This window comes from Phragmites australis, chromosome 3 (genome assembly GCF_958298935.1).
Source record: "Phragmites australis chromosome 3, lpPhrAust1.1, whole genome shotgun sequence".
In the NCBI taxonomy this organism is placed as follows: Eukaryota; Viridiplantae; Streptophyta; class Magnoliopsida; order Poales; family Poaceae; genus Phragmites; species Phragmites australis.
This window is the reverse complement of record NC_084923.1, coordinates 48,344,964-48,369,596: the sequence shown is the minus strand read 5'-3', so window position 1 is coordinate 48,369,596 and position 24,633 is coordinate 48,344,964. Positions and strand designations below refer to the sequence as shown.

Sequence of the window (24,633 nt, the reverse complement as noted above, 5' to 3'; positions counted from 1 at the left end):
GCAACCACTAAAAGTATGAATAAATTGTTCAGATTTGCCACATGAAAAATAATATTAATATAATGTCATAAAATCTTTCATGTAACATATATAGCCATATTTTTCATACATTTTAAATTTTGCAGATCATGTAGATATATAGTGCCAATTTCTACCTGGTAACTGTTTGGAGCTAGGAATTTGAATTTCACATGAAACAGTGTAAATTCCTCAGGATTTGTAAGGCGCTGATGCTACTCGAGTTTCGCTAGTGTTTTTTTTAAGCTTTTTTTTTTAAGCGCAGGGCAACGCACTGAAAAGCACAAGCCGCGAAGGCCCGACTCCTGAGCCCAGCAAACCACAGCGTCTTTGCCCCCACCGTGCTCTCCAATCGCTCTCCGACTCCGGCCGCCGCGCCATGGCGTCTCCTCCAGGGGCGAACCGCGCAGCCTCCTCCTCGAGTGGGGCGCCCTTGCCGTTTCCCTTCCCCGTCGCGGCCCACTTCCCCTCCCGCGCCGCCGGCCACTTCCTCCGGCAGCAACACCTGCCCGCCACCTCCGACGGCGACGAGGAGGTCGAAGAGGATGAGGGCAGCATGGACGACGACAGCGGCGAAGAGGAGGCCGAGCTGGTGGGCGGGGCGGCCCGCGGCTCGCGGCAGCGGTGCGCCTCCTCCTCTCCAGGTGAATTAAGGGTTCGGGCAGAGGCTTCAGGCCTTCAGCTCTTACTAGTAGAATGAATTCTGCTGCTTGTAGTTGTAGGTGTGGAGTGATTTATACTAACTCGTGCATATACTTGATTAAGCTAGGTTTATAGTGATGTCTGAGCAGTAAAATTGTTCCCAGTTAGGATTTGAAATTTCCATGTGTCTGGATGAAGGTGATTACTGTTGCTTGTTGATCTGTTCCACTAGGAATCGAGCGGGCAGTGTTGGATGGGGAGAATGGAGCAAGTCACATCCAAGAGGGGCATCAATGGCAGCAGCACAGCCATGTGTATAACCGTGGAACCGAGCAATATGTTCGTACTTCGTCCGGAGGGGACGAACCTGGTACTATCCCCAGAGACAAGAGGGTTGAGAATGGATACGGAGTTATTGGAAGAAGAGAGGGGGGTCCTGCATCTAGCTATTGGGACCTGCTGAGAGCACACCTCTCTGATCCGTTGACGTGGGTACCTGAAAATGACTTTGTCGTTCTCTTGAGAATTTAGATATTTGCAGTAGAGATTACTTCACTATTTCACCTTCTCGATTCACTTTGTAGCAATGTAGCGTATTGAAACAGCATCATATAAAAATGAGACCGCTATAGTGCTAATATCAGGTACCAGTCTATCGTGTTGTATGTGAATAGTATTTTACCACTAAATCATGATAGTTCATAGTTGTTGAACTATGCTTGTGGACATATACTTTTGATACATGTTAGTGCCTACAAATTCATGTAATGCTATTTTTCGCCTCCGGCCTTAAAAGAATCTGGCATGCTTACCACTATGGTTTCTCAAATCCAGATCATCTATGCTTGTGATATAGAAGTAATAATAGCTCTAAAGGAAGAATGTATTCCGATTATCTTGTTTCATTTATTTCCCTGCATCTAAATTTGCAGAGGTATTCTCATGGATGATGCTATGATTCTATCATGCGGCCATTCATACGGAAGTAGTGGAATGCAACATATCTACAGAATGGTCTGTCAAAGCATCCTTAACTCCCTGATAATATTTCAATTTCTTGGCTCTAGATCATTAAAATGTACCTTATATTTTCTTAGCCCAAGTTTGCTATATTTATCACTATTATTTGGTTGCTCCTTTCAAGCGTAGTGCTTTCCCTTACACATTGCTTATACAACCTCAGATCTGGCTTATATCCAGCAGCAGGAATGGCATTTCTTCTTTCTTTTCTAGGATGATAGCAGTGCAATTGAAGAGCTTATATATAACGTGCTATATGAAAAAAGAAATTATCTTGGGTTATCATAAATGATGTTTCACAGTCATTGTTTTGTTGCCAGCATGAATAACATATCAGGTAAGCTTAGTTTGCAAGGATAGACACCACTAAAATAATACTGTAAACTGGATAGTGTGATAAATCACTAGTTGTGTCGTGAAATTCAATTGCATGCGAAAGTGATATAGAATATTTTCTGTTCCATGCAATGCAGAAAGCTTGTGGCAAATGTGGTCAGCCAATTACCGAGGACTCCATTAGACCAAACTTAGGTATGAATATAAATTATATGAAACACTAAGATAAATGGATTTGTTCTGTTATGCAAATGAACTTGTTTTCTCATGCTGATTAATTTGGTACACTATTATACTAGGCTGTGTACATGTGGGTGTATCTTCTCTTTAGCTATGCCACCAATAACAGCACATTTGATACTTGAGGATCAAAGTTTAGGGATAAATATGTTACTTACAAAATTGGTATCCATGGGTTGAATTGTTTATTTTGTAAGACTAATCCCTGCCTGTCCTCATATCTACTTCCTTCTACTACTAGCACACGTAAGACTATGCTATTCAAGCACTATTTAATATCTTCCTGCAATTTTCCCCTGTTAGTTGTTCTGCAGGCCTTTTAATTTTTCTAAGTCCGTGTTCTGTACAATATCACTTTTCAGATGTGATGTAGGCAACTGGGTAAAGTCCTGCTGATCATTCATGCAATCTATCATAGTATCATGTATACCTGTCATCAGTGTTACTGGGACACGGGTGCGGGTGTCGGTGTCTGACTCGGGTGCGGGTGTTCGATTCGGCAAACTGATTGAAAAATCAGTGCATTGGTCTTCTTTTAGCTTTCTCTGAGAAATCAGTGCATTTCATATACTGATATTATGTAGCTTCCCTTTGGGCATGTTTTCAGCTCTTCGCCTTGCAGTTCAGGCTTTGAAACGTGAAGAAGAGTCAGCAAAAGCATTGAAAAGAAGAAGAGAGCGCCTTGAACAGGTATACACCCTTTTCCAGCTTATCAATTAACCTTCAAATTTGGTAACTGTATGTGTTACATGATGTTCTTAAACCCATTCTACTCTACATGAGGACAAATGTGGCAATGATGATCCAAATCCAACTGACCTTTCTCGAGGTAAAGGTGTTCAGTTTCCTTTTGCTGTCTTTGATCGGGTCATCATAAAGGTATTTTATCTGATCAGTCAACTAAGCACTCGTTTTCGTTTTCTCTCTGCTCTACCATTGTGCAGTAACTAATGGGTGAAATAAATTTTCTCAGGGAAACAAGAGGACACCAGAACGATTTGTGGGGCGCCTAGCAGTTGTGACTGCACAGTGCCTGAATGGATGGTCAGAAACATTTCATCTGTATCCCTGAATTAAGCACAATGCTTATCTGACTATCTGAAAACCTGTATTTTCTTTTCATGATCTATTGCATGCATATAACAGGTATGTAGTTAAGACTTTAGACAATGCAGAGAGTGTGAAATTGCAGTATCGTTCCTTGGCAAAGGTTGGTGATGGCAGTGGGTCTTCTGCTATGGTCTCAAACAACGCCCAAAATGCAAGCTGGTTATAAGGTACAAAGCAAGCCATAATACAGTGGTCGTCTCTAAGCCCCTTGCAATAGGCCAATACCTGAAACACCGTTCCAAATTCGTGTAGAAGCTGCCGGGGTTCTGTAATGGTGCTAACATGCTAAACTCAGTCTAGCCCCTTTGTGTATCCTGGAGGAGATACAGGTCTTGTGAGTAAGATCAAAGAAATGTTTCTGTATGTCTAGTGCGAAACCGTGTTACATCATCAATAAGTGAGAAAGGTCAGTTGGATTTGGATCATCATTGCCACATTTTGAGCTCTTAGATATCATGTTTTGGTGATACCATCTGATATAAATCTCCTTGCAAACTTTTGTAAGCTACCACTTCAATACCCTGCCATTTTGGTGATTACCAGATAGTGAGTACCACTTGTGTGGGATCAGATGCGAATGAAAGGAGAAGGGGAAAAAAACGTAGACTAAGAGATTGAACACATTACCCTTTTGGACCAAACATTCAGGAATGCTCTGTTTACAGTTCACCTGTTTATTGAAAGCTTACAGTTCACCATTTTTTTATGCCTCTCATCTGAATACAGCAGCTATAGTATCAAAACATGTGCATACACACCAACACTTTTATAGTACACATTAGATGTATATACTACATATAGTTTAGTCAATCCTATCGCTGGGCACGCATATGTATTCTCATTTTTAGAAGGATCGGACATTCCTACCGCTGGGATGGGCTATCAGCCTGTTCTCTGTTTAGTTCATCTTCAACCGATTTTTGTTAGAGCCTAGAATCCTTTTACAAAAAGATTTTTGATCTCTTCAGTAAGGAATTCTAAAGTTCATTTTCTTTAGAATGTGACTGTTTTCTCTTCCCTTCATAAATTCTTCGAAATAAAGCTGTTAAAGATAAAAAATAAAAAAATAGAAACGAAAAAGAGAATAAAAAGAAATAAAACGAGGAAAATATGGTTGAGTATGACCTTCCAATTCACACGTCACTTCTGCAGAACAAAGCATACCAGCCAGAACCTAAAGTCCCTCCCAATAGCTGTAATCCCAGTAGTACAACTGAATGCCGAACACTCGTGACGTGGCGTCCTCTCAGCCGTCCGATCTGCGTTGTTCCAGAAGTATCCGCCTCCGAAGCAACGGCGCCTTCTGACAGCCGCCCGCTCGCTATAAAACTCTACCCTCCTTCGCATCCAACCTCTTTTCTCTCTCCTCCCCCGCCCTCCAATCCACTCACCGAGACAGAGACGGCGGCGAGGAGCTAGGGTTTTGATCTCGCCTCGCCGCGCCGGTCCGCACCGCCGCCATGGAGAGGGAGCTTCTGGAGACATTCGAGGCGGCCAAGAAGGCGGCCGACGCGGCAGCCGGGGAGGCCGACTCGCCGGAGGCCGACCGCTGCCTCGACGCGCTGCGGCGGCTGCGCGCCATCCGCGTGAACACCGACGTCCTCGTCTCCACGCAGGTGAGCGGCCGCCCCGATCCGATTTTTGTGGTTGCGGAGAAATCCATAGGTGTCCTCTCGTCGTGTCGTTTCTGGTGGTTGCGTGCGGCGGCAGCAATCTAGTTGTGGGCGAGATAGGCCTTATGTCATCGAATTGGGTTTTCCTGTAGATTTTTTTATCCGTTTGGTTCGTCAAATTTACGGGATGTTTGGGAGGGATTTTGATTAGGCGACGGTGGGAAGACGCGAAAACTGGGCCTTTATTTGGTTTAGATCTTGCGGGTTGCTTTTCCTATTGGAGGTCAATAGAAATATGATATTTTGTCCTCCTTTTTCGCTCAATTTGATGTTTTTGTTAGAGGGCTTTCAGTGTAGGGATGTTTGACGGCAGGTGCCTCTCATTTGTGAAATGATGCAGTTTTTAGATGGTAGATGCGCGACATGTTGCAATTTCCATCCGAGTTAGTGAGATTGGTGATATCCTTTCTGGTAATTAAGGAAACTACATTACTTTCTTGGTATTGGTTATCTTGACCGGTATTCTGCAGACAGTGGTGTGCCAGGCATCAACTTTCTTCTAATTTGTGTGATTTAGTGCCATAATTCATCTACTGTGGAAGAGAAAGAATGCACAATGGCTTGTGTTTGATTTAGGTGCTGGCGTGAGATTCTCAATTGGCTGGAAAAGCATGTGAAACATGTGATAACTTATTTGTGGAATCCAGTTTTTATAATTTCGGAAAAGAAGAGTGACAATGGTGATTTCGTAGTTGGTTGATTTGGTGGGAAAGCTTGTGGTACATGAACAATGTGTCTAATATGTTTGTTTTTACATTATAGTAAACTCTGGTCTAGTAAGCTAGTTAACTGAGTTTAAACTTTTCTTACCCTCTTTTTGTGCAAAGCATATCTATTACATATACGAGACCACCTTTTAAAGCCAGATAGCTCTAACATACAATCTTGGAACACCCATAGATAAAGGTATATAGATGTTCCCAGAGCCAGAACTTCTGTTTTTTTTTTTGTGAATTGAATTCTAAGGTAAAATTAGGCTGACACAGAAACTTAGTTCATTAACTTAATACTTACGTGTTGAACATCTGCTTTCTCTTTTTATCTGGTCACTGCTTTTTAGGACGTTAACTGGTTATTGTTTATTTTCTTCAACCACTTCACCTGCAGTCCTTGCATTCTATGTTTTGTTTTTGTCAGCTTGGCAAACGTCTTCGGTACCTTACTAAGCACCCTCACTCAGACATTCAGGCAGTTGCTACAGACCTTTTTGGGTACTGGAAAAAGGTTGTTCTTGAAGAGACAGGAAAGAAAAATGGCACCTCAGAGAATGAAAAATTAAGTATCTCTTCAGCAAAGGCTGAGAAGGCTCAGCCCATGAAGGTTGATAAAAATTCTGCATCAGCAAGTGTAAAGGTTGAGAAAAGAGATGCGGATGTCAGGGACCAGAAGCCTGCTTTTTTCAAAGTTGAGAAGATCACTAATAATGATTCCAAAGCTCAACCTGTGAAGGTAGAGAGGGTTTCTAACGAAGTCAGTAGAACTCCTGGTACAAAGAAGCCATCATCTGTGCCTAATGGTCCCCCAAAGCTTACGTCCCTTGTCAAATGCAATGATCCTACCCGAGATAAAATCCGGGAACTACTTGCTGAAGCCTTCTCAAAGGTTTCTGGAGAGACCAGCAAGGATGACAGAGAGGAAGTGAGAAACATCTTAGATGAAGTAGATGCATGCGACCCATTCAGAGTTGCTGTGACAGTGGAGTCTGCACTATTTGAGAAGCTTGGACGTTCCACTGGAGCTCACAAGGCAAAATACAGGTCAATCATGTTCAACCTGAGGGCCGACAACAATACTGATTTTCGGAGAAGGGTTCTCATCGGTCAAGTGAGGCCTGGGAGGCTTCCAGACGTATCCCCCGAAGAGATGGCCAGTGATGCAAGGAAGCTTGAGAATAAACAGATCAAGGAGAAGGCTCTGTTCGATTGTGAGCGTGGAGGAGCACCAAAGGCAACGACCGATCAGTTCAAGTGTGGCAGATGTGGCCAGCGCAAGACGACTTACTATCAGCTCCAGACTCGGAGTGCTGATGAACCGATGACAACATTTGTGACATGCGTGAACTGCAACAATCGCTGGAAGTTCTGTTGAGTGCCAACCTGCTAAAATGTTTGCCCCGTTAATTCTGCCCTTAGAGTATGACAAGCAGGTTGGTTTCAATTTTCGGTACATTAGGAGCCTGTTTCTTTTCCCTGTTTTCCTTCTCTTTGCGAACCTGATTTATTCAGATTGTACTAGTTGACTGCATAAATGTTGTTGACTTGATTTACCATGCGTAGCTGTACGCGCAAGTCTTGGATAGCTGTGCGGTTCATTGTAAAGGAGATCATAGGGTTGTTTATGCCAGTCATGTACTCGTATTTTCATGACAATAATGCTGAAAGCGCTGCTTCTGGGATGGAGATTGAGTGTAATCAATTAGATGATAGTGAATTGATAATAAGGAGTTATCGGCCCCTTTTCATCTCCAGCTTCATGTACCATGAAGCTTCTGTGCACTATGTTCATGAGTACGTTCTTGTGCGTCACAGATATTTGTCCCTGTACCTGTTATCCTGAAAGGAATTTGCTTGGACAAGAAAAAAGTGAGGTGGTGGGAAGGATAAGAGCCGCTGTCTGATGTTTTCTGTTTCTAGAAAGAAATGAGAATCAGAGGAATGCTAGACTTTTTTTATGGTAGACAGTTGGTGTGCCCGGACTTGTATACCCTTTGAGAATTATTCTGATCCCTTGTCACGTTTGCAGAATATAGAGGAAAAATGGTTAGTGAAGTCTAATTTTAGCGTGTATGCATTTGTCATAGTATGCACACTCGATTGTCATAGTATGCACACTCGATCGTTCATCCACGTATCCAACTATATAGCACATTTTTTTAATTGCCTCACCACCTGCATCTCTCTTCACTCACACTTTCTCCCTCCCTAATCCCCATCGTCCTCTCCCTTCGCACTTGCCGTTGGCCTCTCCCTCCCCACCAGTCGGTGGGCGGCTTCTCCCCTCCCTGCCGCTCTCTCTCTCACACCCGCGCCCTCTCCCCCTCCCTTGTCACGACAGCTACGGCCCCTCCCTGCTAGATCTGAGCAACCACCCGCCGGATCTACTGAGGCGAGGTAGATCGGGAGCACACTAAGGTGGAGGCTGAGCATGTTAGTGTGCGGGCGAGAAAGCTTGCTACTCACGGGATTTGGCTCGATTTGAAACACCACCTATCATTGAAGTAGTGGACGAGAAGGAGCTCGTCGGTGACCACAGCCTGCTCTACTAATTTGCTTTTGCATTTTGTACCAATTTACCTATACATTGATTCATATTTGCCAAGAAAAATAAATCAAATTGTTTTGAATTTGTTTGCAGTTCTACCAAACTGTCCCTACATTGCTACAAATTTGTCAAACGAAATACATCAAATTACATTTTCATTTACCATTTTGAATTTAGTCTAAAATCCATCAAAGGTTATGTATAAGATAATAACATATGTGCAGTGACGTATCTAGAGCCATAAAACAGGTGGCTCTCCCTCTCTTCTTGCTACTACCCTCGTATTTTTCTCTTCTTCTCTCCCCCTCATCCTCTTTTCTTTCTTCTTCTTTTTTCATGCCTAAAAATTAAAAAAGAGCTTAGGGCTCCTAAGTGCACTTCTGCCCCATTAGATCCGGTGCTACACATGTGCCACACTACGTAATAGTATATTAACTTTTTTTAGACAAGATAATATATCAAAATTTACACTACACTACTACCGTCCTACATGTCTATCTAGTCTATTACATATATTAAAGCGCAAGAGTTAGAGCAATTCTATCGTATCAAATTACTGTAGATACTGTTTTATGAGTACGTACATATATGGATATGTATACGTATATGTATATATACATGTGTATATACATATGTATGTATACTTATATGCATGTATACATATATACACATATGTATGTGTACACATACATTTTTTTTGAAATATCAGAAAATAGCAAAAGTAATAATAGTTATATTGACAAATCGGTTGAAATAATCTAAAATGCATAGGAAAACATCTAAAACTTAAAAAAAATATGAAACAAATTTAGTTAGGTTCGTATTACTGTCATCCACATATTAAAATTATATACATACATAAAAGTACCATTATTTTTCCTATAATTAAATAAATATGCTAAATATTAATAAATTCATAAATAAATATTGAGATGCTTGAAATTGGTGAACCCAATTTTTTTTACTTTTCTTTTGTCATGCTTTATCCAACAAAAAACGTGTGCGGCGTAGACACTCCAATCCGCTAAGTATCTACTATTGTTCCAACTACTATACATTTCTTGGAATAGGGTTTCATCATAAAAGAAAAGAACTTAGTCGATCTATTAACCGCATCCCATATTCTGAGAATATCCCCACCGTCCGATTTCCTTAAACCGGAGATTCCTACACGATGCGGCGACGCTCTAACGTAAAATCCCAAAGCTACGCTTCACCCCCGCTTCTTTTAGTCCCCACCCGCTCAACGCAATTCCCCTTCGTCTTCTCGCTTCCACCGGAACCCCACAAGCCTCCGAAGAGCCAACCCGTGAAACCCTAACCCTAAAACCCTACCCTCGCCTCCTCCCCCCCCCCCCACGCTCCCATGGCGGGGCGCGGAATCTAAGCGTAGCCAACCCTATCGCGTGTCCACATGGATTGAGTGGATTTCAAGGCATGGGTCCAAACCCTAGTCTGCAGGAGCTGGCTGCTGCGGCGGCGGAGGCGGCGGCGACGGCGACGGCGACGGCGTCTGAGCCGCCGCGGGCGCGCGTGGTGCGGATCCTCGTGCACGATGCTGACGCTACCGACTCGTCATCCAGCGAGGACGAGGCGCCGCCTCCGCCGCCGCGGAGGGGGAGGGGAGGCAGCAGCAGCGCGGGCGTGAAGCGCCGGGTGATGGAGGCTAGGCCGGCCGTGCGGTTCCGCGGCGTGCGCCGGAGGCCGTGGGGGCGGTGGGCGGCGGAGATCCGCGACCCGCACAACCGCCGCCGCCTGTGGCTGGGCACCTTCAACACCGCCGAGGAGGCCGCTACTGCCTATGATACCGCCAACATCCGCCTCCGCGGTGCCAGCGCCCCCACCAACTTCCCCTCCGCTCGCTACTCGCCGCCACCGGAGCCAGCCAAGCCGATCATCTCGCTTACTCCTGAACCAGGGAAGGTGATCACCTTGCCACCAGTACCTGTGAAGCCGACCGTCCCTCTGAAGGTGAAGGAGGAGGGTGGGAGCTGTGACGGCCAGGTGGAGGGAGGTAGCTCTGAGGGCCAGGAGCTTGCGTCCGAGTGGGAGATGATTGCCAGGAAGCGCAAGCGTTCGGGCTGTGGCAGTGGCACTTGCATGCGCGCCATCCATTCTGCCTCTGTCTGCGTGGAGGAGGTTGGCGGGGCCTGAGGTCCCAATGATCCGTAATTACTACCGTTAGAAGCTTTATTGTCTATCTCCATAGCATCATTAGAACTTGGCATTGTGTAATTTCGGTTAGTATAAAGTGTCAATGTGAAAACTTATGACTCTGCATGTTACATGATTGGGTGATTCTCTAATGTATATATGGTATTCTGTTGCATTTAGTAATATGTTGTTGATCTATCTGATGCAATATGCCGTGCTTGAATGTGGAGTTGAACCGCTGTATATATGTGTAGCAGGGATCTTTGATTTTCAACAAAGTGGTGGTACATAATTGCAATAGTTGGTTACTGGGATGGTCTTTGTAAATTCTTGTGCAAAGCACTGATCTATTTGTGGGTTTATTAGGATATAATTCAGTTATTGTTTGTCTGATGTGAATATGCATGTCCGTGGGCTTTTTTTCGGTTATACCGTTATATTCACGGGCCTTTTTCGGTTATACCGTTATAGTGTAATTAAATGCTTTGTCGCATGTGTGCATGTCCGGGTAACCATGACAGGATTATTCCTCTTATTCAACGACTCTGTTGAGTTCGTATCTCGATAACAATGATGTTCTGCTACTACTCTGTTCTTGTTTTTTATTGCGGCGGGCGCCTGCCTAGTGGGTATCAGTTTTGATGTTTGGCTGGATAATCTGTCTGAACCGTTTCTTTGGTATACATGCTACTGTTTGAGCTAAGTTCTCTTAAGTACTGCTTTTCTTGGTGACACGGTGAAGGAAATGTTTTCTTCATATTGACGTATACAAAACAATGTTGTCTTTGTTTGTGTTAATTGCAGGTCTGAATTTGAGGTTTGGTATGTGGCTGATATAAGTATGCTTTGCGGAGCTTTTCTTTAACATATGCACGTGCACGTCTGTATCATCATTTTTTAATCTGATTCAGTGGCGCCTTGTGGTGTTCAGTGCTGGTTACTTTGACTTGTGCAGTGTTTGGTTCTGCATACGGAACGGTGATCCTAAGCATCTATTATTTTTGGTCGTGTGCGTATTTTTATTTAAAAGATGCATATACAGTACCGTGCCCTGGCATTGTTTAGTTCAGTAGTTGAACACTTGGAAGTGCTGATCAATTGATCCTGAAAAGTACTTGTAGCTTACATCTTGACTCTGCATGTGCCTTGTATCATGCAGCTCTTGTTCAGAGTTAGATTACATCTTGATTCTACATGTATTATGTAGTTCTGTTCCTGAGTCACCTGACTCCAGAATTTGCTGCTAATCTTTGTTGCTCTGCACCTTGTATCTTCGCACATAGTTTTTTTTTTTTTGGCCCGAGCAAATTCACACCTAGCTATTGAACCCTGTCATTCTCAAAGGTGTCTTTGCTGAGCTCCACGCCTCCATCCATGGCAGTGTGATACTCTCACTTTCACCGTATTCATGCACTGGCCGAAATCTCAGGAGAGACGTTTTTGGCCAGCTGAACATGCTACGGTGGCTGGTATCCAAATGTTCAGACCATGCCCTGTGCAACACCATGTCGTCGGATACCAGCCATCGTTATCGCTCAGAGCGATGCTGCTTGCTGCCTTCCTGCGCCCCAGGAAGCCAACAACACCTCACGGACCACGTTACACAAATGCAAGGAGGCTGGAGCCAAACCTGTCCGAACGAATCGGCTCAAAACGTCCTGAACTGTTCCGATAACTGAGGATGTAATCCTGAAACTGATAGGCACTGTGAAATACTGATTGGATTATTTGTGGCATTTTAAGATATATTTGGGAGAGTTTTAGCTCCAAACTTTATTATAGATCTGAATAGAGCCTTTTCAAACAGCTCCACCAATTTATGGATCGGGATCCTCTGGAGTGGAGGAGCTAATGCAGAGGATCAACAGTGATGTGCATTAGGGGATGCTTACAGCGGTCGGATCAAAATCTGCGACTCGGATGAAAAGCTACAGTATACATGAATAGCAGAAGTCGGCGCTACAGCGAACGGAAGTACTATTGCTCCAGTACTTTACTACAGTAATCACAATTAATTAATATAAGGTACTGTAGAATCAGACACATTACACTGTTCAAACAGTAACTCTCTGTATTAATCGTGATTATGACAGAGGATCAGGTCCCCAATTTATGGATCAGTCAACTCCTTAAAGTAGCCTCTCATAGTTTATTTTGATGGAGACAGCTGAAAAGACACATTACGAATCTTATTTTCATATGTACTCGTGGAGTTAAAAGATAATTAACCGTCACTGCCACTCAGGTAATACCCCACGCCCGCCCGACTTTTCTCTGGCGATTTTTACCCTAGCCCCCAGCCGGCTGCCGTGCCGTCTCTCGCCTCCGCCAGTCGCCGGCCGCCTCCTCCATTAGCCGACGACAGTTTATCTGGTCTCGTGCCGCAGCCCCCAATACCCCAATCCTCTCCGCATCCGAACCCCCGTCTCCACCGAAGCGTCTCGTCTGCGCAGCTCGGCATCAGAATCCCCAGGAAATGGCTGCTCCGGCAGCAAGCCTCGAATTCATCGTTTCTCTTGCAGACTTGTGTGCCTAATCATCACTCTCCCCCCCAAATTTCCTTCGTTCCCAGGTTGGTTTCTGTCCCCATTTCTCCTTCGTTTGCTATTACAGGTTGCCAAGCAGCCAACTGTTGTTCGCCGATTTGCTCCTGCCAGTCTCCGAAAATGCGCGGCTACGTCGGCTAATGGACGTTAGGAACTCGGGGCTAGTGAGTACCAGTTTGATGATGGTGAGCCGTTGTGGCTGGCAGTGGTCAAAGATCTCGCTGTATAAGTGCAGATTTCCCACCCTGTTGTATCATTCGAGGGTGAGGTTGATTTTTTTTTTCTATTATTAGGGGTTTGAGGGGATTGGTAGTTTTCTTGCCTGAGCAACCGGGGCAGTTGAAGCACCTGGAGTGGCCAGGATTTTAGAACACGGATGTTGATTTGTTGTAGTCTTGCAGATGTATTGATGTAGTCACAATAGCATTTGAAAGGGAGATATCTGGTTTCAAAAGGAAAAACGATACAATGATTTATCGTTGTCTCTGTGACATAAGTAAATAGGTGCAGTTAGAACTTGAGTTCTAATTTAACAGATTGCAAGCTTGTCTCGGAGAAAATTGTACTTGGTGATTTGTAATTGTTTTTTGTTAAAGCCAAACTTGCTTGTAAACTTGCCAGTCCATCAGCTAGGGTCTGAAGAAATTTCTTTTCCAAATGGACACTGATCTGCATGTTCTAATGCTATAAGCCTGTTGGAGTGTTAACTCCTGTCGCAGGAATCCTGAGGGACCTCTTTTTAGAGATTTGACCGGAGGATGATCCTGAATATATTCGCTAGAGAAATAAATGGGTATGAATGTGATGGCCGGTGGGGTGGAATGATCTAACGCGGAACGGAGTAAATGCGCTGGTGTTTAGACAGGTTCGGACCGCACGGAGGCGTAACACCCTACTCCTGTATGGATACTATAAATGTCTTGAGAATGTCCCTCAAGTATGTTGTTGTTTACAAGAATGTTTGTCTATCTTAGAGTCTGGAGCTCCTTGTTCTTTGGTCTGCGTGTATCTGTTGGCTTTGGGTGCTCTTGATCTTCTCTTCTCTGCTTGTGAGCAATTGTTTTCTCCTCGCCTTCTGTCCATTCTGCCAGCGGCTTTAAATACTCGCCGGTAGTAGCGTGTCTTCCGAACGGGAGGGGGGCACGAGTTCCGAGACACCATAAATAGAAAGGGCGTCATCATTACCTTTGGGCGAAGTGATCGGGGGTGAAAAATGCGTCCCACGCCCGGTCATCTGTCACCATAAATACATTGGCAACGGGCGCCGTGGAGAGGGCCCACCGGGCAGCCGCAGAGCGACCCGGCATGCCCGCCCTGTCTTGTTCTTCTGCCACAGCAGCGCGACAGACGTAACGCCTCGGCCCTTACGACGTTATCCCGAGACGGGCCGGATGGCACGGGATGGGACCCGTGCATTTAATGACCCCACACCCTTCTGCCAGAATATGGCAGGAACTGACGCCAAGCGTGGCGGGAGCAGTTGGAGGTGACAGGCCACGCGCGCTTTTTAAATGCGACCTTGGGCCTTTGACTGGCTGACACCTCATCAGTGGGCCCCTCGGGGGCCACTGTCAGGGGCTCTCTGAGTCGTTGGGGAACCGAGTGCTCGGGGGTCACTGTTCACCTCCCCAAGTACTTTCTCATGAGAACGCTCTTTCTTGTTCTCGGGGAACCGAGTGCTCGGGGGTACTGTTCACCTCCCCGAGCACTCTCTTCCGGGCACGCTTGTACGGATCCTCGGGGGACCGAGTGCTCGGGGGCTGCTGCACGCATCCCTGAGCACTCTCTCCCGAAACTTCCTTCAGTGGGTCATCGGGATACTTGGGCGCCCAGGGGGCCACCGCTCGCGGCCTCGGGCACATTTCTCCCGGTACTTAGCTTTCCTGATCGTCGGGGGACTCGGGTTCTCGGAGGCCACCACATACCTCCCCGAGCACTTTCTTCCCGATACTTAGACTTCGCAGATCATCGGGGAACTTGGGTACTTGAGGACCACTGATTGTGGCCCCCAGCGCCCTCTCCCGGGACTTAACCTTTTTTACCTCCCGGAGAAGACTCCGCGAGATGGCGCCACATGGCGGATTGCTGGCCTGGCCTCGGGATTCGAGGACCCCCGGTTCCTGATTCACCGACAAAGCCTCTCCTTGGTTTTTCGTTGGCATTGGATTTGTGAGTCCTTATCAAGATCAGGTCCACGGTTGCGGTGCAACATACAAATTACATGATTTGCTAATTATGGAAGGCTGCAAAATTCGATGTTATGTTCATTCTATCAGGAGAAGGATGCAATGTTTGGCATGACACGGTTATCTGCTGAAATGAAATAGCAATGTTGCATGTTTGTACCAATGCAAAAACAGTACTACTGGAGCAGTTGTCTCCTGATTCATCCAGCCTATCATTTTGCTAAATGTAAGATTGGGAGCAAGTTACTGGATTTCGAACAATGCAGTTTACAGATCACAGTATGATACAGAAGTCCTCTAAACAAATGATACAATATTTTTCTACGTTGAGAACACTAACAAAATGCTTATATGTAAAAAAAACAATGTATATGTAACACCAAAAGGGTTCCATTGATAATTCCCTCAAAAATCTCTCATTCCTGAATTAGAACATTCAGCTAGCCAAACATCTTCATGTTAGCTCTAGTTCTATAGCAGATTTGTTCCACTGTGGATTTCTAAAACAAAGCTAGAAAATCTAGAGTGAAGTTGTGCCAAACAGGCCATAAGTTCAAAGTTCATTATACCAAACAGGGTATCATAAGATACAAGCTGATGATCCTTATTTTTTTATTTTTCAACTCCATAACGTTAAAAGGATATAATACAAGGTTAATTAAACACCTAAAGCTCACATACTCAGGCCTCTATAGTTTATCATGCAGATCAGACGATCACCATACCACCACATACTAGGGTTAACCGTCAATAACAAATAAAACGAATGTTCTAGACCACACAGCAACAAGGATGGATCGACCCGACGATCCACGCCTACTCCCATCGTCCCAGCGATTTCCCCCTGTCTGAAAGGAGAAGGCTAACTGATACCAGACTCGGCTAGTGAAGGAACATTGCTTCCTTCACACATGCCCATGGCAAACATTGCCCCAAGGCATGGCATTCCCATGACGGCATAACACACCTGGACAGTGCCAGGCAGGACGGCATAGATGCTTCTCTACTGGCCTGTTTTCGCACGTTTCATGCCACCGTTACTGAATGGAGAGACGCTCCCAGGATGAGGGCTGTCCTCTCTCAGGATGGAGTTCAGCATTGCCAGCTCCCTGAGCTGTTGCCTTTTGTAGAAATCCTGAGACTCATCCTGCAGCAAAAACCAATATAGCTTTGCAAGTCAGGCATATGAAGACCTCATTTGTAAATATAAGGAACTTCCAGAGAAGTGAGAAGCAATTATATATATAATATATGTAAAATCATACACAAAGTTCAGAATAGAATATGTGAACATGGATAATGACTTTAAAATTTTGAGAGAGATCAGTAAACGATAACTGAAATTCAAGAAAAGAGCTATGTGAGGACTGAGGGCAAGCATCACAGAAGCCAGAGGCATTCCTACGTATGAATGACTTAAGATCTTCACAATTATTCGTTCACCAAAAAAGCTCTTTCATGATATTAAAATGTAACATGGGTAAAATGGTTATGTTCTTGGCTTTCTCCAGATATCAATCAGATTACCGTTCCCCACTGGATTGGCCCTGAAGATTTGCATAAAGACCTAGTCTTCAAGAGTTCTCCAGGTTCAGGGTACAAACATGTTCCAGTGGGTAGCAGGGAGGAGGCTCACATAATAATCTTGCAGATATACGTAGGAGGCAACAGTAATAGGGTGCATAAAAATCACTCACCACTGGTTTGAGCAATTCTTCTATAGTCTCCTGTGCATGTCTCAACCTTGCATCAATGATACTGGCAGGGAACTCAGCCTCTATCAAGATATGCAGTGGATCGCTCAGGTGCTCATAGCCCGGTTTTCCTCTTAGCTTGTCCTCCTTGAAGAATCATAAACCAAATATGTAAGGCTTGTGTTCTCGAACAAGGAGGCAGAAACACAAGATTTGGGTGGGGGAGCAATACAACCTTAGGTTAAGAGTTAATCAGGGTCAAATAAGAGATAGAGGAACACTAATATAAGATAGCGAGACAAAGAAATGGCAGGTAAGCCGGATAGAATTGAAACATATTTTGCAAAAAAGTAACATTTACCATGTAGAGAAACTCTGAACGTTGTATTGAAAGGATACAACATTCAAGAAATATACAGTGTTCGGACATGCAGGAGAAGCTTCAGTTACAGCATTAGAGTTCAAGAAATCAACTAGGGAGTTGAAGGTCTCCGAACAACATATACATATTTTCCCACAAAAGTTGGGACACGCAATTCATTGTTAGGGTCATGAACAGGTCACAGAATAACGAGCATGGTGATGGATGGAATCCCTCGCATAGGAAGACAACTCCAATGGACTTGCTAAATTTAATGTGCAACCGAGTAAAACCCACCAATTTGCAGGCTTAAAAAGCAATATATTAATAATGTGAGAGGTTTATTGTTGAAAGAAAAATATATATTGCTATAGGTACGCATTAGCATAATAATAAGCCGAAATCTCAATAAAGAACAGTACTTTGATTTGAGTGGATGTAAATCAACCATTGTAAACTTTTGTTACCTTCCCTGGATCCTTGATGGAACCCTTTCCTCTAATGAAAACACGACAGCCAGTGGATGCTTCTACCCGCTTTAGGGAGTTACCTCTAGGTCCTAAAATGCGGCCCACAAAATTGTACTGGGATAGAAGAGAGTAATATCAACAAAAAGCTTATTCACTCTTCTGTGTGAACATTAAGAGAAGCTGCACAAGTTGGAGGATGCATACATTCGGATAGGAATCAACTGGGACCTCCAAACGTAGAATCTTCTTTACAACATGAGAGCTAGGGCTTGGTGGTGCTCCTTGCCAGTCCATACTGGTTCCTTGAGGAAAACCTAATCGCTTTGGCACAGTTCAAAAAGCAAAGACAAATGCTTTATCAGTATTTTTTACCAAAAAAAAAAGTTATATCTTGAAGCATGTGCAAAACAAAAATACCAGTACATCTTGCATGATAATTTATAATATTAGCAAACTATGGCTCTCAACAATCCACATGCCTGAACCATGGCCTAAGCTATCGATCCCTTTTAATATTATCACTATTACAAATCTCTTTTACTTTTTATATCCACTTTGTTGGTGCTCTTGTTGGGTTTCATCTCTAGCCTACCCCAACTTGCTTGAGACTAAAAGGCTTTGTTGTCGTAGTGCACTATGGCTCTGAAATATCATTGTCACGCCAGGCATATATGTGGTTGTTTTGTATGATGATAATGACCAGAGCTCCCAGAGGAAAAGCACATCGATTTGGTGTATGAAGTACAAAAGTATGACCCACTTGATTGCAGATAAGTATATTTTGTCGAGCGACTACCTCTTGTAGTCCATTCCAAGGACTGAACCCGTTGCCAGGGATATTGGATCTGGGGTTTGGTGAGGACATTGGACTAGGACTTCTAAACCGATGCCTGTCAAAATCGCCAAATCCATGGTTGTGGACGATGCTTGATACCCGCATAATCTCTATGAACATAAATGTAGAAGAAAGGTCAGAAGACAATTTCTATAAACATAAATGATAAGTTGTTGATTACAACCTGAATTGCATTGCCGCTAACTTTTTCATGAGAGTCAACACAAGAAATGATCATGCAGTGGAAATGCATTGACAGGGGAAAAGTGGAATAAAAACGTGCATGCACATAGAAACTGTATATGTTTTATACAGCAATTAGCAATAACTCCGTAATATAAACCATTCCCTTGTTATGCCTGAAATAAACAGATGACCAGAGGGATAGTTCTTTCTTCAGGATGGTCTAAACAAACAACATTGAAGTGTAATCTACTTGATGCATGGTCCAATATCACCACTTATTCCTGATGATCTCATTGAAGAAGGTGATATATATTATCTACAATGGTATGATAAAGGAAATCATATAGTCTGATCATATGTATTGCACACAAATAGTGGAGCCAGATGACAGAGAGGCATCTCCCTATACAACAAGAAATTTTAGGTTATATTTCAATTTACAAAAACAAAAATGAGGTCCACATTTTCCAGTATCAGCACGGGCAAGAGGTCCCGCAGTATTCCTATATTAAATTTACTAAAGATCTACATAGATAGGTCAGAAAAAATTGTTTCTACTGAGTACAGTTAGTCATGCGCAGGCTGTGTAATATGTCGACATTCTCCTACTGATAACGTGCCATGATTTGTATGATGGCGATTGGGATAAACACATGTTGATCTCCATCGATAACCTTTACCACTTGTACAGCCTAGAAGCTCTTCTGTACTGCTGTTAAGATCAATTTTAGGACAATCAATACCATTCTCACCAAGAGAACGACAAGACAAATTGCTAAGATAGCATACAAGTTAATAATGCATCCATTCCTTGAAAGCATACCAAACAACAATACCCCACAATATCTCAACCAAGAAGGTTTGCACCATCACCATTATAGATTATCACAGACAGATAGATCATCAAGAACACCAAATGATGACATTATCTCTCAGAAGTCTGATCATCTAATCTAGCCAATCGATTAAGCATCGAATACTAATCCAAAGAAAGGAGAATAAGGAATCGTATGCACCAGACAGAGATCATACACATAAGAACCAGCAGCCAATGCCATCTAAACTGAGCACTCATCCAAGCATTAGGGGCACTAGTCCCCAATTCAATATTGCAGATGAACAGCTCACTCAACCAAAGAAAACTCTCATCCGGCTGCAAGAAACAATAAGGAGATCAAAAGTTCTCACCTTGGCTCAATAGCTTGGTGCATATGGGCAACACCTGCATGAAAGGTCCCAGTTTCTGGTGTTCAGCGAGTAATTCGGCCAAGTACTGACTGCAAGAAACCAAAGGAACCGATGATAATTGTTACAACAATCACAATATCATCAATCAAACCAAACAAGAAAAGGGACAAAGAAGCAATCTTGGCATCAAGAATTGTCCAAGAAACACAGAAGAAATAATTGCGCCGCTCTACCTATCAACATCCGGGTTGCTTCTAATCTGAGGGGAGAGGTTTCGCGCAGGGGAGAACCCCTGGCTGTAGAGCCCCGACATGGCGGCGCCTCTGGAGAGCGAGGGTTGCAATCGAGGAGGAGGCGACGAGATGAGAGAGATACGCAAGCAAGAAGTGGAGCGAGGAGAGGAGATGGTGTATGCGGTGTGGGGTGGTAGGAAGAGAGGTAAAAAGGCTTGCTGCTTTAGGGTGCAGCCTGCAGCAGCAGCCAGCGTAGGGGAGGGAGAGGGGTTGGCAGCCGCTGCCGCTCTGGAAACCCTTCTCTCTCTCTCTCTCCCTCAAGGTTGCAACACGACACCAATGGAAATTTTGATCAAAACAAACACAACAGTAAAAGGAAAACATGAGAAATAAATCCCATTCTTGTTTCTTGAGTCACGTCAAAAAGTCTATGCCTAGAGTTTGCTGCATCATGATTATCCGGTCTGCGAATAAATTGTTTTCTAGTGTGTGGTAGAATCATCACCTACTACACGGTAGTATGTATCTCGTTCGTTAAATTGATTTTAAAATATATGTGTAATAACTAAAAATATAATTAATCCGGATAAGTTCATCATTTGCAGTACTCTACCTATGAGAAATATGTCATATATAACTTGCAGTCTTTTACATGTATTGTTGGTATCTACAGCTGTATAGGTGCATACTAAGTTTTTTTTTGTCACGCATAGGTATGATTACTTGTTTCTATCTGCAGTGACGACACAAGTGATAGCTGTAGAAATATTGTTATTTAAGTTTGCGTGATATATAGTTATATCTATCTGTAAATTAGCTATCATAATGTATAGATTTTTGTCGTCCCAAGAAAAATGACACATCTTTCGTGTTTATAGTGACATACGTCTTAAAGTCACAACTATGTTCATATGCATATGTAATGCAGGAATTTCAAAATTGACCAATGGACAGAATCTCTTAAAAAATACCACTACAATCGGTATGTATGTTTTCTCTCGTTTTTCTGTATCACCTTGAATTCCATCGATGTTCATATTGTCAAACAAACTATCACAGCCCTGTTCTTTGTTTTTTTTTTTTGTTGCCTCTTAAGTGTGACATGTATAATAGCTGGAAATTTTGGACAACCAAAATCCTGATGCTATTCTTCCTAAGCTGTCTATTTTGTCATTAGGGCAAACTCCAATATCCCCTTTCTGACTGAAGTTTTCTTTCATCCAGTTCATAGCTGTTATCTGATAACACAATTTTGGCTGCCAAGCGTTTAGTGGTATGGACCCTCATGACTAAGACTGTATCTAGACTCTTGAAGTGTATTTTGTTCAAGCAAGCAACACGGAAGCTTTCTGGTTACTATTTTAACCAGGTACGTAGAGGCCCACATAAATGGCTGAGTATTAAAATTCCTTTCCTCGGCAAAATGTGTCGGTTGCTAGTGAGCATTGCTGTAACTGTCAGTACACAGGAGGAGGATCCTATCAACAGTTCAACACTGGAGAGTAGCTTGTAGTCTTGGAGAGCTTACAGTGAGCCATTGTGTGGTGGATACAAATTTTCCAGTCAATTGATAGCGATAAATTGTACTCCCATACTACACCAAACAGTATTATTAAAGTTTATGCCCTCTTTAGACTTTTTAAATACATATGGATTTCATAGAAAACCACATAGCCAGAATGACTAGCGGATATTTTTGCTATAAAATTACTACCTTTCAAATATGGCATCTGAACAACGCATTGCCATGTTTCGAGCAAGTTCTCGCTACCAAATGTTTTTACCACTTTTTCTTGAAGCTTGCCTCCAGTAAGCCAAGTTTTTTATCATTATATTCACGAATATTGAGAAATTAATTTGTATTTTCCCATGCAGAAGTGGCATGAGCCTCAACTATAATCTTAATTTATTAATTAGAAGATTATCCGTGATCAAGCCTAACTTATTAAAGTATGTATTTCTTACACTAATTGCTAGCAATAGCTGGCCAAACAAAAATGGTATGCATCAAACAATAACCTTTTCAATACTTTCCCTAAAAAGATCGTAGCCTTGTTCTCTCTCTCTATATAAACCGTTTCAGGTTGGATAAATCTACTCGCCGCGTATCTCTAAGTTATTATTAACTAGGGATGAATCAAACAAGCAATGCAAAAGGTTCCATGAATGCTTTCTTTTTTCTATCAAATGTGGGGAAATGTTCATCGATTCTAGTTAGCCATTTGGTACATATAATTGTGGACCGCACTAGCCAACTGACAAAGGAAAGTGTCCCTCAGACAAACCACAAGTGTTCAGTCCAAAGGAAAAATATCGAAATGGGAAGGTTACATATCAAACTTTCTCTGTGATGTGAAAAACATTAATGTTCTGTGTTCATTCTGATATGTAATCAAAATAGTAATATTGGCAACCGACTACTGTGATAAGTTGATGTGATCTGGTTATCAATCTCTCTCTCTCTCTCTCTCTACTTTCACTTCAGGTGAATGTACTCTCTCTGGTCACTGTTGCTTTTGTGTCATAAGCTACCTCAGTCTATGTGCTGAATTTGGTAACAGATGATCCTGGAGTGTCTGGTAAGTCAGTAAAAGTTAATGATGTAGCATCCTCATTTTGCCCCTTTTCCTCTAGGCCTGACGAAAACCAAGTAAGCTGGATGCTCTGATCCGGGCATCAACTTTTGTTTGGCCCTTTTTCAGTTCTTGCTTTACTCATCAGACTTCACATGCGTCCTGCAGCTCCATGCATGCTCTGGTTTTATGCCATAATTCAGGACGAGGGGAGAGTGTGTGTGTGTGTGTGTACCAGCAAACCTTAGTACGGTGAAACGTTAATACCCGGCAGTAAAATACTAGTAGTGAGGTATTGCAAGGTACAGAAGAACAACGTACGCAAAAACAGTAAAGCGCCGTTTGGAACACGGGAATTCTTACCGGCTGCGAAATTCCTGCGTCCTAAACATATTCTCAAGTTGTAACTACTCCGGTGTGAAAACTGAACACCACAACAATGTGCAGGTGACAGTTCCAAATGTTCTCCATCAGGAATTGAAATTTCGTCAAAATGTTGACAGTTTACAAATTTTGGAGGAGAGTGAAATATATAGTTCTAGATTTTTCTTTTATCTGACATGTAGGACCTATAAAGGAGTGCCAAAAAAACCAATGAAATTTTGTGAATTTCAGTTTTTTTTCTAATGAACAAAAAAATTGTAAAAAAAAATTGAAATCCCTGTTCACCATTACGTTGACCGGTGCTACAAGCTCCGTGCATGTTCTTTGAACATGTACGTCGTAGACTCACGCACGAGAAACTATCGATGCCTAGTTATGTAAGCCAGTGTAGAGACATACACAATTGATCTTCTCTGAGCGCACAGACATGCGGGTGATCTCCATCGAGCACATCGACAGTGCACAAAAATAACAAGCAACTGTCACATCATATGGGGTACCACTGATCACGTTGATTAATCTGCAGCTTTGTACCGGTAATCACACCTTTTCCGGACACGATGATCCAGTAGACCAACGAGCAATGATCCAGTCGACAAGGATCGATCCAAACGAAACAAAGCGAGACCGGGAACAAGCTGCAGGAATCCAACCAACCACGACGACGTGTACGTGGATGCAGGAGAGGCAGTAGTTCAGTTTCGGTACCGGAGATTCGCATGGCGTCGCGGTATGTAGCATAGGATTCTGTCTTGGGGTTGGAGACGGGTGTTAATGTCACCGGGAGGCAGCGCACGTTGCCGCGCCCAGGCGCGGCGTGCTGCCTTGCTATCCGACACGCATGGTAAATGCAATCGCACATGTCTTTACGGACTGAAAATGCAATTTCTCATATCTTTGCATATATATACTGTTCATCTAGATCGTATATAGATATATACCGTTCATCTTGATCGTACCTATCTCACACATGATCTTATCAATTTATTGATTTTTTCACTTATTATATATTATTTTAACTATCCCTCTAATATGAATCTCAACCCAGATAAACATACCTGATAAACCTATGTCCGTATGTATGTCCGTGGTTGGATTAGCAGAACCAAGACTCGGATAGGATCGCGTGAAGATGCTACGCCACACACACCACAGCAAGCCGGACGTCGCGGCGGTGGAACATCCCGTGCCGTCGTCCCAGGTACCCGTGCAGGGGCGCGTGCGGCGCAGCGTGCAAGGCCACACACCCACCTACCGCACCTGCCCGCCTGCCGCGCCGGTCTCTCGCGCACATGGCGGCGTCATTGCGTGGTGCATCCAAGGCGCCCGGGCATGCTCCTGACCGCACCGGCCCGTCGCAATGCTCCAAGGAACGAGATGACAAAGATATCTACCACTGTACGGTGCCTTCCCTGCGGTTTTCGTATGGTTCCGCCCTACATGTAATGCTGACGCAGCGGTAGCAGAGCATCCAATTCTTCTGCCTCCCCAACAGCTGCGATCGCGCAAATGTGCTGTGGAAT

The 24,633-nt window shown here is 43.5% G+C and overlaps 3 protein-coding genes and 1 pseudogene across 3 annotated transcripts; 3 read left to right on the top strand and 1 right to left on the bottom strand.

Moving 5' to 3' along the window:
- The first annotated feature begins 17 nt into the window (after positions 1-17).
- Positions 18-7,434, top strand: LOC133913631 (transcription elongation factor TFIIS-like). Its single transcript, XM_062356834.1, has 7 exons — positions 18-662; positions 893-1,148; positions 1,593-1,674; positions 2,154-2,211; positions 2,864-2,962; positions 4,795-4,982; positions 6,177-7,434. The coding sequence occupies exons 1-7, from the start codon at positions 398-400 to the stop codon at positions 7,125-7,127; spliced, it is 1,899 nt and encodes a 632-aa protein (XP_062212818.1). The 5' UTR covers positions 18-397; the 3' UTR covers positions 7,128-7,434.
- Positions 7,435-9,528: 2,094 nt separating this feature from the next.
- On the top strand, positions 9,529-10,633 carry LOC133913629 (ethylene-responsive transcription factor CRF5-like). Its single transcript, XM_062356832.1, has one exon. The coding sequence runs from the start codon at positions 9,738-9,740 to the stop codon at positions 10,452-10,454; it is 717 nt and encodes a 238-aa protein (XP_062212816.1). The 5' UTR covers positions 9,529-9,737; the 3' UTR covers positions 10,455-10,633.
- A 1,907-nt stretch (positions 10,634-12,540) lies between these two features.
- LOC133911316 (uncharacterized) lies at positions 12,541-13,393 on the top strand (annotated as a pseudogene).
- A 2,319-nt stretch (positions 13,394-15,712) lies between these two features.
- Positions 15,713-20,472, bottom strand: LOC133913628 (KH domain-containing protein SPIN1). The gene is made up of 7 exons (XM_062356831.1): positions 20,154-20,472; positions 19,921-20,009; positions 18,508-18,656; positions 17,916-18,032; positions 17,709-17,825; positions 16,884-17,027; positions 15,713-16,333 (listed from the first exon to the last, which is right to left on the bottom strand). Exons 1-7 carry the CDS (start codon positions 20,231-20,233, stop codon positions 16,190-16,192), a joined length of 840 nt encoding a protein of 279 aa, XP_062212815.1. The 5' UTR covers positions 20,234-20,472; the 3' UTR covers positions 15,713-16,189.
- Between the last annotated feature and the right edge of the window lie 4,161 nt (positions 20,473-24,633).